Here is a 16,207-nt window from a genome sequence, read left to right on the forward strand (position 1 = left end):
AACCATGGAATGAATGTGTGACCAGAAAGTGGCTTTCACACCAAGTGCTGCTGTCCCTTTGTAATTGGCTTCTAATGGATTCAACCAGAAATAATTGATAATGTGAATTTGTGTTAATTGTTCACTTGTAGGAAAATAGAACATGTATTACCCTTTGTTAGGTAGACATGAACTTTTCCTGCACAAAGCCTTGCTTTTAGAGAATGCCCAATAAGGCAAGAAAAAGCATAGTAACTTGTGCTTTGAGAGCTCAATATTTGTATCTTACCAGTACAGAAGAAATATTTCTGTGTAACTTGATCTTCTGTCTAGTATTTGTCTTATAGGTAACCAACACTGAAAACTTTGTAGTGATGACTACCAAAGAAATACATAGTAAAACAACCTTTTATTTCCAAATTGTTAAAGAGCCAGCCATTGATGCTGCTCCATAAGTTCCATGCTCGAGAGCCACTGTAAGAGATTAAGGGGTTTCTAGATTTTTGGTGATTTTTTGTTTGTTTTTTTCTTTGTTTTTTAGGGTTTTTTTTTTTAGTTTTTTTTCTTCTTTCTTTAATTTTTTGATTAAAACATACGCACAGCTGTTAGCATAAAGTCGTGGGGGGCATTTTCTGGAATGCTCAGCAGTTCTGATTAACTGCCAAGCCCAGGTTGCCTCTTGTGAGGCAACTGAAAAAATCCTGTGTCTTGATAGCATGGGTGCTGTGTGTGTGCATGTCTGTGTCTGCATTCATGCCTTAACTCGGGTTACTGCTCAACTTTAGTTCTTGACTTAGTCTGTACCGTCATCTAGACTGTATTGTACATCTCGGTCTGAACTTCATCCTGGGAAAAACAAAGTTGCAGGCACAATAGTTTAAGAATGCATTCCTCCAGAAGAGTATCTGGTCAGGTTGACCCTGAGCCTTCTTTGGACTTGATTTGGAACTTAGCCTGGAAAGCAAAAGTGGACTGTCCAACAGAAAGATGTCAACAAGGAAAAGAGGAGAGCCAGGTGCTAGCATGCCTTTTGCCTCTGCATATCTGTGCACACTGTATGTTGTTCATGATAGCTTGTCTACAACTTGACTAGGTTGGAGTTCTGGTAATAGTGGCAATCTTGACATTCTTGGCCAGAGTTTAGAGAGATGTAAGACTTTCAATTAATGTCTTATTTACTCCTTTATGTTGATTAGTCTTTGACACATGTGCTGAATCAGAAACCTAAATAAAGATAATTTTTTTAAATGTAAAAAAATATATGGAGAGAGTGGGTATAAATACTCCAGTATTATAACAGTTCATATGATTAGAAGTTATTTTTAAGATTTCTATATTTTATGAAATGTGATTAATATATTTTCTTAAATATTAAAGAATTAGAAGGTTTATGATGCTTTAAAATTTATGTCTAATCTCACTAACTTTTAACACTAAGTATAAAGTAGACATTATTATAATTTTATTTTTAAGCAGGATTCCACAACAGTGATTTATGTCTAATTTTTACTTTATAAAATATTCAACAGCAGTCCAATTTAAATTAATGATAACAAGTTAATAGAAAAGAAATATCAAAATCTTTTGCCAGACAAAAAAAGGCCAATTTGTTAGTCTTGCCTTAATTGGGTTTCTGTTTCTTCCAGATTTTCTATTTGTTTCAACATCCTTTCTTCTTGCTTTTTGTTATTCTAAAGAAATAATGTTGTTTATATCAATTATTTTGTTTAAACAAAAATAAAATTTAAACTACTATTTAAGACCTTTATCTATCAGCATAAAATTTATTTAGTTATATGTAAAGCAAAAAAATGGGCTTTTCAACTTGTATAGGTCCATACTACTTTTTAAGCCTTACTTTAATTATTCTCCCAACAATCTCTATATAACAGTTAACAAAACAAGTATCATTTGGTTTTCCAGTGTTACTTTGAGACTGTATCCTTTGTTCATATTGTCACTTCAAGTAATGTTTTCCATTCATTGTTACCTACTGAACTCATAATTCACCTTTTAAGACCAAAATCAATGCTATATTCTCTCGGAAGCCTTCTCTTTATCCAAAGCAGAAGTGATCCTGCAAACTCTGATAGCACCTTGTCCCACTAACAACATATACGACATACTATTTTGCTTAAGTTATGTGAGAAATTACTCTTTTTTATTAAGTCATAAGTTCTTAAAGAGAAAGGGTGACATTTTATTCATCATTGTATCCTCCACAATCTTATATGACTTAATAAATACCTATTGACTAAATACTTTTTTAAAATCTTGATGCCTAAAATTAAATTAACTTTTTCTAGGAGTGGCCTCCATTTTAATTTTAATCAGAGGGTAGCCTCTGTTGCCTATTACCACCCTATAAGACCAACATGCATATTTTTCTTCTAAAACAAAGTTTTAGCTCTAAAGCAATCAGACTTTAAAGGTCAAAGGGTCTTTAGAGGTCATCTATTCTAACCTACTAATTGGAAGAAAACTAAGTCACCAGCACTTTCTTTTTCAACTCACATTAATATCTTCTTGCTGATTCTTGAGTTCTAGGGTCATATCACTTGTTTCCTGTGTGAGCTCTTTGTTTTCTAGTGAAAGCTTGTTGCAGTGTGAAGTTAATTCAGTATTCTTAAGCCTATTTTTTTAAAAAAGTCATACCAAAATATTTACAAATGTAATGACATAATATGGAATTTAATTCAACATAATGATAGGGGAAAGGGATGAAGGGCTGGGGGAAAAACATGAAACGAAATTGACTATTGGTTTATAATTCCTGAAGCTGGGTGATAGGTTGATCATTACATTATTGCCTCTAATTTTTATATTTTTGAAATTTTTCTTTACTAAATTTTCAAATGTCATACAATATATTTCCTTGCATATTCCCTGTTTGCTCATCCTTTCATACTTTCCACAAATTTTGAAGAGTACATTATTTTCTTCAATAATTTTTTCCTCTCCATTAGACTGTCTCTTAGAAGTTATTTCAAACTTCCTATAACTTGATTAAAGTAGTACATGAGGCATGAGCTGTGTTTAATTAAGATATTTTTACCTGCACGTTGTGCACATGTACCCTAAAAGTTAAAGTATTAAAAAAAAAAAACTAAGTTTAACTTTTGTGCACAACACCTAACTTGCTCTTAAAAGATCTCAAATGTTCTACATTGGAAGAGAGATTATTGCTGTATTGCTTACATCCAATATCAATTTTAAATGAAGGCAGAGGAGTATGTGGCTCTACAGAGTGATTTTAGGAGCATCTATTATCTATTGTCTGTTTCTACTTAATGATACTGGAAATTCATCAAAAAGGAGATAAAGTGTTTCACTAAGCCATGAAAAGTTGAAAAGCAAATATACTAAGGATAACAAATTTACATTAAAGTGCAAATAACTAACCAGTCCATTCATTAAAAGGGATATTAGTTAATAGATGAGTTTAACCTAGGGCCCTTAAAAAAGTACTATTGAAAAGGTACCAGAAATAGAGAATTAGATAAAAAGGAAAGGAGAGGATGCTGCATAAACTGTTTACTTCTCATATTTAATCTAGCACTGAGAAGCCACCAAAAGGGGAAAATCATGCTAACCACCACTATACTGGCTACTTGAATTTACTTTTCTCTGAGTAATAATACAATAATAATTTCCCCCGATTTCTCTCCAAATTAAACTTACTGAGTAGGTAAAATCATCCAATTCAATATTTTATTTGGATAATGTAAGAAATAAATTTTTATTTTGACACTTTATCAGCAAAAACCTATAAAATAATTTAGCAAAACAACCAAAACAACTAGTTAGAATGAAAATGATTATTTTTATGGGGAACTAAATACCTCTAAGAAAAGTAACACATTGATCTAAAGTAGTTCTCAACTTTGGGATGTACTCTTTTTTTATGTCAGTGATATGTACTTTCCTTAGCAATGAAATTAGCACATTATTTAGATCCTTAAGAATAAAATACAATTTCAAATCCATTCAAATAAATATTAAATATAATTTACTAAATTATTATTTATTACCAGAAAGCTTAGGAATTGAGTACATAAGCTATTTTTAGATAAATGGAAAACATACTTCTCATTTTCAAGCTGAGTTTTCAGATCTTTAACCTCTTTTGAATAATACTGTTCACTTGTGGTAACGGCAGTTAACTGTATTTCCAAATCATGTACTTCTTTCTGCAAAATAAACATACATAACTATGGCAAGTGTTTTTCGAATTTTCTCATTTCAAAGGTATAGTCACTGTGTAATTAAGTCATATATTTGGCAAAAATTTGGCAGGTTATGTCAAATATTTTAAACAAGTAAATTTAAAGTGAATAATCACTATAATTTTAAAACAATGAACAATGACATATTCAATATAAGTAAATTCTATCTTCATATTGTAAAATTCAACCAGAAAAACATTTATATGCTATAAAATATTCTTATCACTCTGCCAAGTAATTAATTTCTATTAAAATGTTATATTATCAAGGAGAAATATATTAATTGATGAAATCAGGTAGTGTCTTAAAAACTAAAATGTTCTTATTATTATAAAAAGACAAGATGTAATACTGTCATGGACTGGAAACATACTTTAAAATACAAATTCTAAAACTATAACATGAGCACTATAAAAAGTACTATAAACTAAGAACCTAACTTAATGAAGGCTAAATTTCAAAAGTACCAATTAAGAAATACTTGGCTAGGCATGGTGGTGTGCCCCTATAATCCTAGCTACTTGAGGGGATGAGCCAGGAAGCACAGAAGTTCAAAGCTGCAGTGTGCAATGATTGTGCATTTGAATTAGCTACTTCACTCCAGCCTGGGCAACATAGCGAGACTCTGTCTCAAAAGAAAAAATACTCAAGACATCAAGAAATATAACTATTATAAACCATAGCATAATGCATCATATTGATCTTTTAAATGCTGATCTTTCTCACATTATAATATGGAGGTTGTCTAGATGTGTTTTAAACCAATCATAAACATATTAATGTAATAATAAATGCTTGGAAAGGAATTTTGTGAAGAAATCTTTAACAAAACAAATACTTACACCATAATCCATAAATCTATATTCTATTAACAAAATATTTAAAATAAAAATGTTTCCTTAAACAAACCTCTCTGGCTTGGAGAAGACCAATTAGTTCTTGTTCTGTTCCTTTTAATTCTTCAGCAATCTTCTCAAATTGTTTATTTTCATATAAAAGCTTTTCCTTTTCTCCCTATTTATAAACATTAACAAATCAGGAATGCCAAACCATACACATATTGAAAGTAATCAAACTGCCCAAATGGAGCTGTGGAAAGAACTATGAGCTTCCCCCTGGCTAAAATTCTTTAAAAGGAGAAAATTAGTCAATATTAAGTAAATTCAAAGACTAAACATGATGACAGACAATTCAGTAGACACAGCCCTGGAACACAATAATTAATTCTTTAGTTACAGATGATTAATTTCTCATCATTCCTTCTACTATCCAACACAGCATATATTTATGAACTCACTTTTTACTTTGTCTTCCCAAGCACAACATCACAACAGTTTTATAAAAGGCCTCGCAATAAAAAGTCCTATATTATTAACCATAAAAACGACTAATTATAGTTAAGGAGTCTGAATTTTATCTATAGGCAATGTGGAATCATCATAAATTTTACTGTAACAGGGAAGGGGGAGGGATAGCATTGGGAGATATACCTAATGCTAGATGACGAGTTAGCGGGTGCAGTGCACCAGCATGGCACATGTATACATATGTAACTAACCTGCACATTGCACACATGTACCATAAAACCTAAAGTATAATAATAATAAATAAATAAATAAGAAGTTTTAGAAAAAAAATAAATAAAAATAAAAAAAATTAAAAAATTTTAAAAAAGAAAAAAAAAATTTTACTGTAACAATATATCATCATATTTGTGATTTTAAAAGGTAACACTAGCAATAGTGCAGAAGAAAGCTTAAGTAGGGTGAACCTAAAAACAAGAAAGCCAGTAATGAGACTACTGTGCCAAAACAAATGCAAGATGAAAAGTGTTTAAATTATATCAAGGACTGTGGAGACAGATTGATAACAATAACCATGGTTTCATGCTTTCAAATGACTTCTGTATGACCAGCCCTCACTAGATGCTTAAAATATATTTTCATTCTTTACACTACTCTATGGAAATGTAAAGACAGATTTTTATGTCTCCATTTGACAGATCAAAAAATAGAAGCAGTCTTTTAGCTTTTAGTATGTCACTATCATCTCATGCCAGAGACCAGCTCTCCCACTGAAAACTTCTATAAACTCTGGACAAAATACATAAATACATATAAATATGTGTGTGTGTGTGTGTGTGTGTGTGTGTGTACAGCAAGGGAGAGAGAGAGGGAGAGAAAGAAGGAGGGAGGGAGGGAGGGGGAGAGAGAGAGAGAGAGAGAGAGAGACAATATATAACCTAAGGATTTTAACAAGTAAAAAAAAAATTAACACAAGTGGCTGGAAGAGGAGTGAGTTTGTCAGTTTTGGTAGCTTTGTCCCAATGGTGAAAAGGCACTGCTAAGCAGTGTGGTATAGGCAGCTAAAACTACAATAGAAACCCCACCATCTCTCTTGCTAGAGGAACCTGGTAGAACCAGGGAAAGGAGCCCTGGGAACCACAACCAGCTGCCAGAATATAAAGGAGAAATCATACAGAACAAAGAACCACCGAAAGTAATCTCTTGATTCAATGTATGAATACTACACAAATTTAAAAACAACCCATGAAGCATACATTCCTATACAGAGTCAAAAGTAGTACACCAAAGGCTCAGAGAATTAAACTAAGATTTGAAGCACTATTTATAGAAGGTGAGATAAAGTTTATTTTTGAATCTAGCAAGCTAATTGATAAAACAAAAACATTTACATTATTCAGAAGAATATAATAGAATCTACATAATATAACCTTCACGATGTCCTGAATATAATCCAAAATTATTCAACATACAAAGAACTGGTAAAATGTCAACATTCTCAAGGGAAAAGGCAACAAATATATGCTAATACCAGTATAACCAAGATGAGAGAACTTTATCAGACGAGAACTTTAATGCAGCTAATTCAATTATGCTCAGTCAGGTATAGGAAATACTCTTAAAATGAATAAAAAGAAAATCTAAGGAAAGAAATAGAAAATAAGAACAAATGGAAATTTTAGAGCTGGTAAAAAAAATTCATTGAATGCTCATAGGAGCACAATGGAGATTACAAGGAAAGAGACAGTGAATTTGACTATCAGAACAACAGAAACGATAGTCTGAAGAATACAGAGAAAAAACGTTGAAATAAAATGAATAGCACCTCAGGAACCTGTGGAACAATATAAAAAGATCAAATCAATGTATAATTGTAATCTTAGAAGGAGAAGACAGCAAAAATAGGGCAGAAAAGTATTTAAATGGCCAAAACTTCCCATATTTGAAGAAAGTTAAAAATGTACAGATTTATGAAGTGCAGTGAATCTCAAATATAATAATTCAACTTCACTTCTGTACTGCTGAAAATCAAAGTTAAGGAGAAAATCTTGAAAGCATGTGGGTCTCCAATTAGAAAACATGGAGGACCAAAGACAATAAGACATCATCTTTAAGGTGCTGAAAGAAACAAAACTGTCAACCCACAATCCTATAGCAAAAAAAAAAAAAAAAAAAAAAAAATCCTTCCAGAATGAAGAGTAAATAAATAATATATTCAAAAAGAAAAACTAAGAAAATTTGTCAGCAGCAAAACTGCACTACAAGAAATACTAAAGGAAGTTCTTTAGGCTGAAGGAGAACAATATTAGAGGTAAACGTGGATCTTCAGGAAAAAATAAAGAATATCACAACTGGTAAATATTGCAGTAAATATAAAAGATCATTCTTCCTCAAGTTATTTAAAAAACATATGACTACTAAAGCAAAAATTATAGCACTGTCTTGGAAGATGTAAATGCATGTAGGTGTAATATATATGACAACTCTAGCATAAAGGACAAAGTGGGAAAAGGACATAAATAGGGAGGCCGAGGCGGGTGGATCACGAGGTCAGGACATCAAGACTATCCTGGCTAACACAGTGAAACCCCATCTCTACTAAAAATACAAAAAATTAGCCAGGAGTCGTGGCGGGCGCCTGTAGTCCCAGCTACTTGGGAGGCTGAGGCAGGAGAATGGCGTGAACCCAGGAGGCGGAGCTTGCAGTGAGCCGAGATCACGCCACTGCACTCCAGCCTGGGCAACAGAGCAAGACTCCATCTAAAAAAAAAAAAAAAGTTTCAACATGTAACATGAAGTGGTACAATATTAACTCAATATAGACAAGGTAATGGATACATGTCGTAATCCTTAGAACAGCCACAAAAATAAATGCAGAGAAGTATAGACAAAATACCAGTAGATACATTAAAATGGAATGCCAAAAAATATTCAAATAACCCAAAAGAAGGCAGAGAGTTTAAAAGAGGAACAAAACAAAAGGAGCAAACGGAAAACAACTTTTAAATGGTGAATCTAATCTAAGCCACATCAACACTTAAACAACAATTTTTAAAGGTATCAATGGTCTAAATTCTCCAATTAGCAGTGATTGTCAGAGTGCATAAAGAAAGAAGACCCAATTATATGCAAGCTACATATAAGCACATATGTACAAATATAAAGTCAAATGTAGGTTGAAAGATATATCATGCAAACAACAAGCATAAGAAACATGGAGTGGCTATAATATGTTAAAATAGACTTTAAAACAAAGAAGTATTATCATAAATTGAGGGCATTTAATTATAACCAAAGGGTCAATTCATCAAGGAGATATGGTAGTTATATATAAATGTGAAGTTTATAGCAGAAGTTCAAAACACATGAAGCAATCACTGATAGAATTAAAGAGATAAATAAACAATTCCAAAATCGTACTAGTTTTAACACTCTTCTCTCAATAAATAATAGAATTAGACCCAAAAATTCAATTAAAAACATATATTTGTACAACACCATCAGCCAACTGAGCCTAACTGACAATTATAGAACACTCTACCTAACAATAGCAGAATACATATTATTTTCAGTGCACATGGAACATTCACTAAGATATATCATATCTGATATATAAAACAAACCTTAACAAATTTTTTAAAAAGTACATTCTCTGACCATAACAAAGTTAAACTAGAAAAGAATAACAAAAAATAACAGGAAATTCTCCAAATACATGGAAATTAAACAATAGACTTCTAAATGGGATCAAAGGAAAATCCTCAAGAGAGATTTAAAACTATTTTAACCTAAATGAGAATACAACATATAAAAATTTGTGAAATGCAGCTGAAAAGGTGACTAGAGGAAATTTATAGCATGCAAATGCTTATAGAAAAGAAAGGTCTCAAAACAATCTAAACTTCCACCTTAGGAATCTAGAAAGAGAGCAAAATAAACTCAAAGTAGCAGAAGGAAGGAAATAATAAAGATATGAGCAGAAAACAATGAGATTGAAAACAGAAAAACAATAGAAAGAATCAATGAACTATAAACTAATTATTTGAAAAGATCTATGAAATTAAGAAACCTCTACCAAGACTAATAAAAAAGGGGCCAGGCACGGTGGCTCACAGTTGTAATCCCAGCACTTTGGGAGGTCAAGGCGGGTGCATCACTTGAGGTCAGGAGTTCGAGACCAGCCTGGCCAATACAATGAAACCCCATCTCTACTAAAAATACAAAAAATTAGTAGGGTGTGGTAGTGCATGTCTGTAATCCCAGCTACTCAGGAGGCTGAAGCAGGAGAATCACTTGAACCCAGGAGGTGTAGGTTGCAGTGAGCCTAGATCATGCCACGACACTCCAGCCTGGGTGATAAAACAAGACTCCATCTCCAAAAAAAAAAGAGAGAGACAAAAAAGAGAAATGACACAACAACCAATATCAGTAACAGAAAGAAGGTAATCCTACAGACCGTACAGATATTAAAAAGGATAACAGGAAATGCTACAAAAAATTCTATGCACAGAAATTTGACAACTTGGGGGAAATGGACTAATTTCTTTAAAACCAAAAACTACCAAAATCATTCAAGATTAAACAGGTAAACTGCATAGTTCTGTAGCAATAAAAAAAATTAAATCCATAGTGAAGACCTTGCCAAAAAGAAATCTCTAGGCCCAAGTGGTTTCACTAGAGAATTCTACCAAACACTTAAAGAAGAAATTATACCAATTCTACACAATCTCTTCCAGAAAACAGAAAAGAAACAAAAGCTTCTATGGAGCCTAAAACAACTCTATCTTGGAAGCAAATCTACCACGTTGGCTTCTGCTTAACCCCTGTTCCAGAAAGGCCTCTAAGATTTCCAGTTTATCTATTGTTCCTTGTGTACAAGAAGGTACTTTCAGTAAATCCTGCCCTTAAGACATATTCCTAGTATTGCCTCTGAAGCACATGTGCCCCTCCTCTAAGGTATATAATCCTTGGGTCTGGGGGTTAACGATGCAGGGATTCATCATCTTGTCTTACCACTACTTGAGACACACATGGCTTCTGTTTGTAAGTCCCTATTAAATGTTTCCAAGAAACCGGATTTATAAGCCTCTTTCTTCAGCCTCTAAGCTTCTTTGAACTTTGGGATAGTTCACTGAGAACTGTGAAACAGCTTCTCAGTTCATTTTACAAAGCCAGCATTACTTTATCTCCAAAACCAGACACAGATAGCAAAAGAAAAGAAATCTACAGACCAACATCTCTTATGAACTCAAATGTAAAAATCCTCAGCAAAATATTAACAAATAAAATTCAGTAATATAGAAAAAGAAAGTACAATACTCAACACCAAATGGGGTTTATCCTGGAAATGCAAGGCTCATTCAATATTTGTAAATCAATGAATACACCACATTAATGGTCTAAAGAAGAAAAACCACATGATCATATAAATTGACACAGAAAAAGCATTTGACACAGTTCAACATCAATTCATAATATGAACTTTCAGTGAACTAGAAATACAAGAGAACTTTATACAAAAAACCTGCAAGTAACATCATAACTTAATGGTAAAACACTGAATGTTTTTCTCTTAAGCTTAGGATATCAAAGATTTACAAGCTCACCACTGTTATTCAGCATACTGGAAGTCTGAGGCCACGCAATAAGGCAAGAAAAAGAAATCAAATGCCTATTTGGTAGTTATTTAAAATACCTGCAAAAAGAGAAATACTTAGGGATAAACCTAATATAACATTTACAGTACTGTATGCTGAATACTGCAAAATGCTAATGAAATAAATCATTATAAAGAAGATCTATAAAAATAGAAACAGACACTATGTTCATGTACTAGAAGATTCAACATACTAATGATGTCAGTTCAACCCGAATTAATCTATATATTTCACATAATTCCAATAACAATTTCAGCAAGGGTTTTTTAAGGTATAGAAAAGCTAATTCTAGGCCGGGCATAGTGGTTCACGCCTGTAATCCCAGCACTTTGGGAGGCTGAGGCAGGCAGATCACAAGGTCAGGAGATCGAGACCATCCTGGCTAACACGGTGAAACCCCATCTCTACTAAAAATACAAAAAAGTAGCCAGGCGTGGTGGTGGGTGCCTGTAGTCCCAGCTACTCAGGAGGCTGAGGCAGGAGAATGGCATGAATCCGGGAGGCAGAGCTTGCAGTGAGCCGAGATCGCACCACTGCACTCCAGCCTGGGCAACAGAGCGAGACTCCATCTCAAAAAAAAAAAAGAAAGAAAGAAAAGCTAATTATAAAATTCATATGGAAATGTAAAGGAACTAGAATAGCTACAACAATTTTGAAAATGAATAATAAAGTTGGAGGAATCACATTACCCAATTCTAAGACTTAGTATTAAATCTACAGTAATCAAGACACTGCAATATTGGCAAATGAATAGACAAATACACCAAGAAAACATAAGAGAGTCCAGAATAGACCCATACAAACACGGCTAATTGATTTTTTTAATAAATGTGCAAAAGCAATTCAATGGAGAAAGGAGAGTATTTTTAACAAATGGTAATGTCATCCTACATCACTTTTTCTCACTACTGCTATGACCTCCCAGACTAAGCCACCATCATCTGTCCTCTGGCTACTGTGATTGTCTGTCTACTCTTAACAGTTCTACCTTAATAAATATTCTCCTTCAGGCCAAATGTGCTTTTTGAAATGCAAATCTGATCAAGTCATTCCCTGCTAAAATTATCTGGAGTGTCCCATTCCTCTCAGGATAAATACAAAATTCCTTTGATATGATTTACAAGGCCATGAATTGTAAGGCTCCTATCTAACTCTCCAGCAGCATCTTTCACTTCATCGTGTACTCACCATACTGCCTCCTATGAAAAAAATCTTAGCATGTTTTCTCTATCTGATATGCTGTATTTTTTCTCCAGATTTCAGTTCAATCCTTACTTCTTCAAAAAAGCCTATCCTAACCTATTTCAAATCCTTTTATCATAGGCCTCATCATACTATGAACTAATCCTTTAATGCCCTTGTCACCATTGTAATGTTACATTTCAATGAGTGATTGAATTTAAGTGTGACTACTTGATGGCTGTCGTTCCATGAAGGCAGTATATGCGTCCATTTGCTCCCCACTGTATCCCCAGAGTTTTAGCATAATTAAAACTCAACAAATGTTTGTTTCTGTTTTTCAGACAGGGTCCACTCTGTTGCCCAGGCTGGAGTGCAGTGGTTCGACCTCGGCTCACTGCAACCTCCGCCTCCCGGGCTCAAGCGATTCTGTCTCAGCCTCCTGAGTAGCTGGGATTACAGACACACTGCCACCACGCCCAGCTAATTTTTGTATTTTTAGTAGAGACAGGGTTTTGCCATACTGTCTAGGCCGATCTCAAACTCCTGGCCTCAAGTGATCTGCTCACCTCAGCCTCCCAAAGTGCTGAGATTACACGTGTGAGCCACCATGCCCAGCTGAAAAACTCAACAAACGTTTGTTAAATGAGTAAGTGAATTATCTTATTTATTCCTCACAATCACCCTATGAAATATGTACAATTATTTTTTCCATTTCATAGATGGAAAAACTGAGGCATCAAGAGTTTAGGTAAACTGCTCTTGATCATATAGCTAACTAGCAAGTAAAGAGCTGCACACCAATCAAGACATTCTGATCCTGAGAATCCAGATATTGATTGTTGTTCATATATAATGAGACGGCCAAGTAAAAAGAGCACCCTGGAGAACCTCGGATAAGCCTGCCCACTGGGAGGACAGGGCGGGGCCTCAGGAAGCTCCTGCCGTTTGCGGGGTGGGGGATGAACTTGATCCCTCCTGCTCTTATGTGGTAACCAGAGATTCAATCTGTCATGCAGAAAGCCTGCTAGCAGGACTCTTTCTTTGCTGAGAGTCCCTGTGGCCCTTTTTGTCCTTTTCACCCAATAAACCCTGCCCTACTCACCCTTTAAAGTGTCTGCAAGCCTAATCTTTCCTGATCCTGCAACAAGAACCCGGTTTTTTCCTACATATTGTTTGCGAAACATAAGGCTTGAGAAAGGGTGAGTGAGATGCAAACCAAAAAAAAAATCTTTTTCTCTTTCGCTTCTAAGCCTTTTTTCCTTCGGATTTCTTCTGAGGATAGAGGAAACTGTGCCCCCACTCCCATTGCTCCCGGAGATCTGGAATGTCGGCCTCAGTCCAACCCAGCCTTTCCATGGCCTTTTCTTTCTTTTTTTGGTACAGATGGGCGAGCAGCAGTTCCCCGTCGTCCTCCCCTCCCTGCTGGGACGCATGACCCAAGGGCCCCACGAGGCTGGCTGGCATTCCCTGCCAAGAGCCCGTGGAGTCTCCCCCCCCCCCAACCAGGTAGTCCAGCTCCATCCCACAGCAATTATGCTTCTCTCCCTAGTGGAGGAACAACTTGCACAAGAATAATAAGTTCTTCCCCCAGGCATCCTTTTGTCTTCACCCTGTCAGCAGTTAACACAGCCCAGCATCTGAGCTGTCTCATCCTTTTCTCTACCTTGTCAGCAGGTAACTTTTAAACCAGGTTTTTTTCTTTTTGGAAGACATTTTGCTGGGCCAGGAATGATGGGGATCACTATTTATATTTTCTGTAGTTTTAGTTGTGAGAAAGGATTTGTGAGGTTCGTCTTAAGCTGCAACCAATCGAGCATGCTTTGCATGACTTTCTGTATAGTCCTCAGCAAACTTTGCTGCAGGCCTCCATCTTGCTGTCCTTGGGAGCAAGACCTGTAACCACGTAGCAATGTTTTATTCTAGCCTTTGCCATTTTACAATGGTGGCCCCAGGTTCAATCCTAGCTTAGCGAATGAGTCCTTTATGGTTTCATATCTGCATAACCTTTTGCTGCTTATTGACTCTCTTCCCCTCCACGCACTGCCTTGGATTTTCCTTTCTCTGAGCCTTTAGTAAAGTTTGAAAGTCAGAAGTATTGGTAGCTTGGCCCAACTAAAGTTGGCTAATAATGGAGTTAAAAGGATTTTCTTGAGGAGCCTTCAGCTTAATTAAAATGGATATCCAAGTTATAGTTCTATTTATAAGGCCTTTATGTTTTCCTTTTATTGGACCTTATTTTTCTGGGAAAAGGTTTTTTTCAGTTGACTGAATTATTTTTCTCGATTTTGCCTTGCCACTTTTAATGCACATCTGAGTGGGGAGAGACCTCTGTTATCCTCATGGAACCCCAGGAATTAAAAGCAGATAGATCCCTCTCCCCATTTGAAAAGATCTTATGACAACTGGGGTTTCTTCTGCCTGTCTATGTAGTTACATATGTGTGATGTCTCTAAAAAGAGCTCTAATTAATTGGCTTAAAGGAAGATAAGTGCTTGGATCAAATATTTTTTAAAGGGAAGATAAAAACTGTGGTACCTTTCAGTTCATGTAACTTTAATCTTTGTAAAATAAAGACTGACTTAAAGATTATTGGTAAAAAGCAGATATCATCAAAATATAAATAGATGGACTAAATTATGCAGGTCAGATGCAAGGTTTGTTAAGTGTTTTAAGGTTATAAACTGCTTTTTGGTTTTTGAGAACTGTTCAACTTGGTAAGGCATGGGGACATATGGAACTAATCACACCCTTAATTATGCAGGAAGGAGTCAAACCTTAGCTGCTCGTAGCACATACTCAAAACAACTTACCAGATTTTACATTGAAGTTAAAAATTGCTAAAAGTTACCAACATGACATGTAATTGAGACTACTGGAAATAGATTTACATGTGAGGTGTATAAGAACAGTAAAATGTGTTTTTAATAAAAGGTTATAAGAGGCTAGGTGCAGTGGCTCATGCCTGTAATCCCAACACTTCGGGAGGCCGAGGGAGGTGGATCACTTGTGGTCAGGAGTTTGAGACCAGCCTGGCCAACATGGCAAAACCCTATCTCTATAAAAAATACAAAAATTAGCCAGGCATGGTGGTGGGCACCTATAATCCCAGCTACTCGGGAGGCTCAGGCAGGAAAATCACTTGAACCTGGGAGGCAGAGGTTGCACACGCCACCACACTCCAGCCTGGGTGATAGAGCAAAATTCCATCTCAAAAAAAAAAGGTTATAAGAAGGCATTAAAAATGTAAATTCTTGCCTAAGGTTAAAGAATTGTTTCAAATTGGATAAAATAAAGTTAAAAGTTCAAACAAGTGGTGGAAGGATTGTAAAAATTAATCTTGCAAAAACTCTGTGTGTGCATATATTGACTAAATTCAAAAAGGCATTATAGGGTTTTTCTGTAAATTGAGCATTAAAATAAAAGCACAACAAGGTATTCATAAGGCACTAATCTGCTCTTAAGCAAAATCTGTAACAGGTTATAAAAGTTTCTGAATCACGATTTTGGCAAAATAAATGATTTATGTCATCTGGAATTCTATTTCATAACATTAAGTGTTTTCAACCTCTAACATATTTAACAGGCTTCCCAAAATCAAACTTCAGTTTCGAAATTGCCTTTCCTGACGCCAGGATTTTCCGATGCTTCAGAAGGGCCTCTGGAGTATCCAGAAAAGAGGTAAACAGGATTATGTGACATAAATGTTTAGTTACATGTTTAGTTCAATATTCTTTAGGTTTTATTTTGGTGAATAATACTAATATATGTTCCCAAATTGTATGGGATTTCTACAATTCTGATGTCTGAGTATGCTATCAATCACAATTAAGGTTAAGTTATTGTAAACCACGGAGGTACC

The 16,207-nt window shown here is 34.9% G+C and overlaps 1 protein-coding gene across 11 annotated transcripts in view; it reads right to left on the minus strand.

Annotated features, from left to right (window-relative positions):
* The window catches only part of SYCP1 (synaptonemal complex protein 1), a 148,336-nt gene that overhangs the window by 85,880 nt on the left and 46,249 nt on the right, over positions 1-16,207 (minus strand). For 7 of the 11 annotated variants that reach the window (XM_054463103.2, XM_054463077.2, XM_054463158.2 and 4 more), the window contains 4 exons: positions 5,115-5,219; positions 4,066-4,169; positions 2,494-2,611; positions 1,600-1,670 (listed from right to left, as the gene is read on the minus strand). In XM_054463103.2, coding sequence (XP_054319078.1) covers positions 1,600-1,670; positions 2,494-2,611; positions 4,066-4,169; positions 5,115-5,219 — 398 coding nt within the window. The remainder of the gene's footprint in view (positions 1-1,599; positions 1,671-2,493; positions 2,612-4,065; positions 4,170-5,114; positions 5,220-16,207) is intronic. The other 4 variants (XM_054463152.2, XM_054463120.2, XM_054463168.2 and 1 more) reach the window with 1 other exon arrangement.

This window comes from Pongo pygmaeus, chromosome 1, assembly GCF_028885625.2.
Source record: "Pongo pygmaeus isolate AG05252 chromosome 1, NHGRI_mPonPyg2-v2.0_pri, whole genome shotgun sequence".
Classification (NCBI taxonomy): Eukaryota; Metazoa; Chordata; class Mammalia; order Primates; family Hominidae; genus Pongo; species Pongo pygmaeus.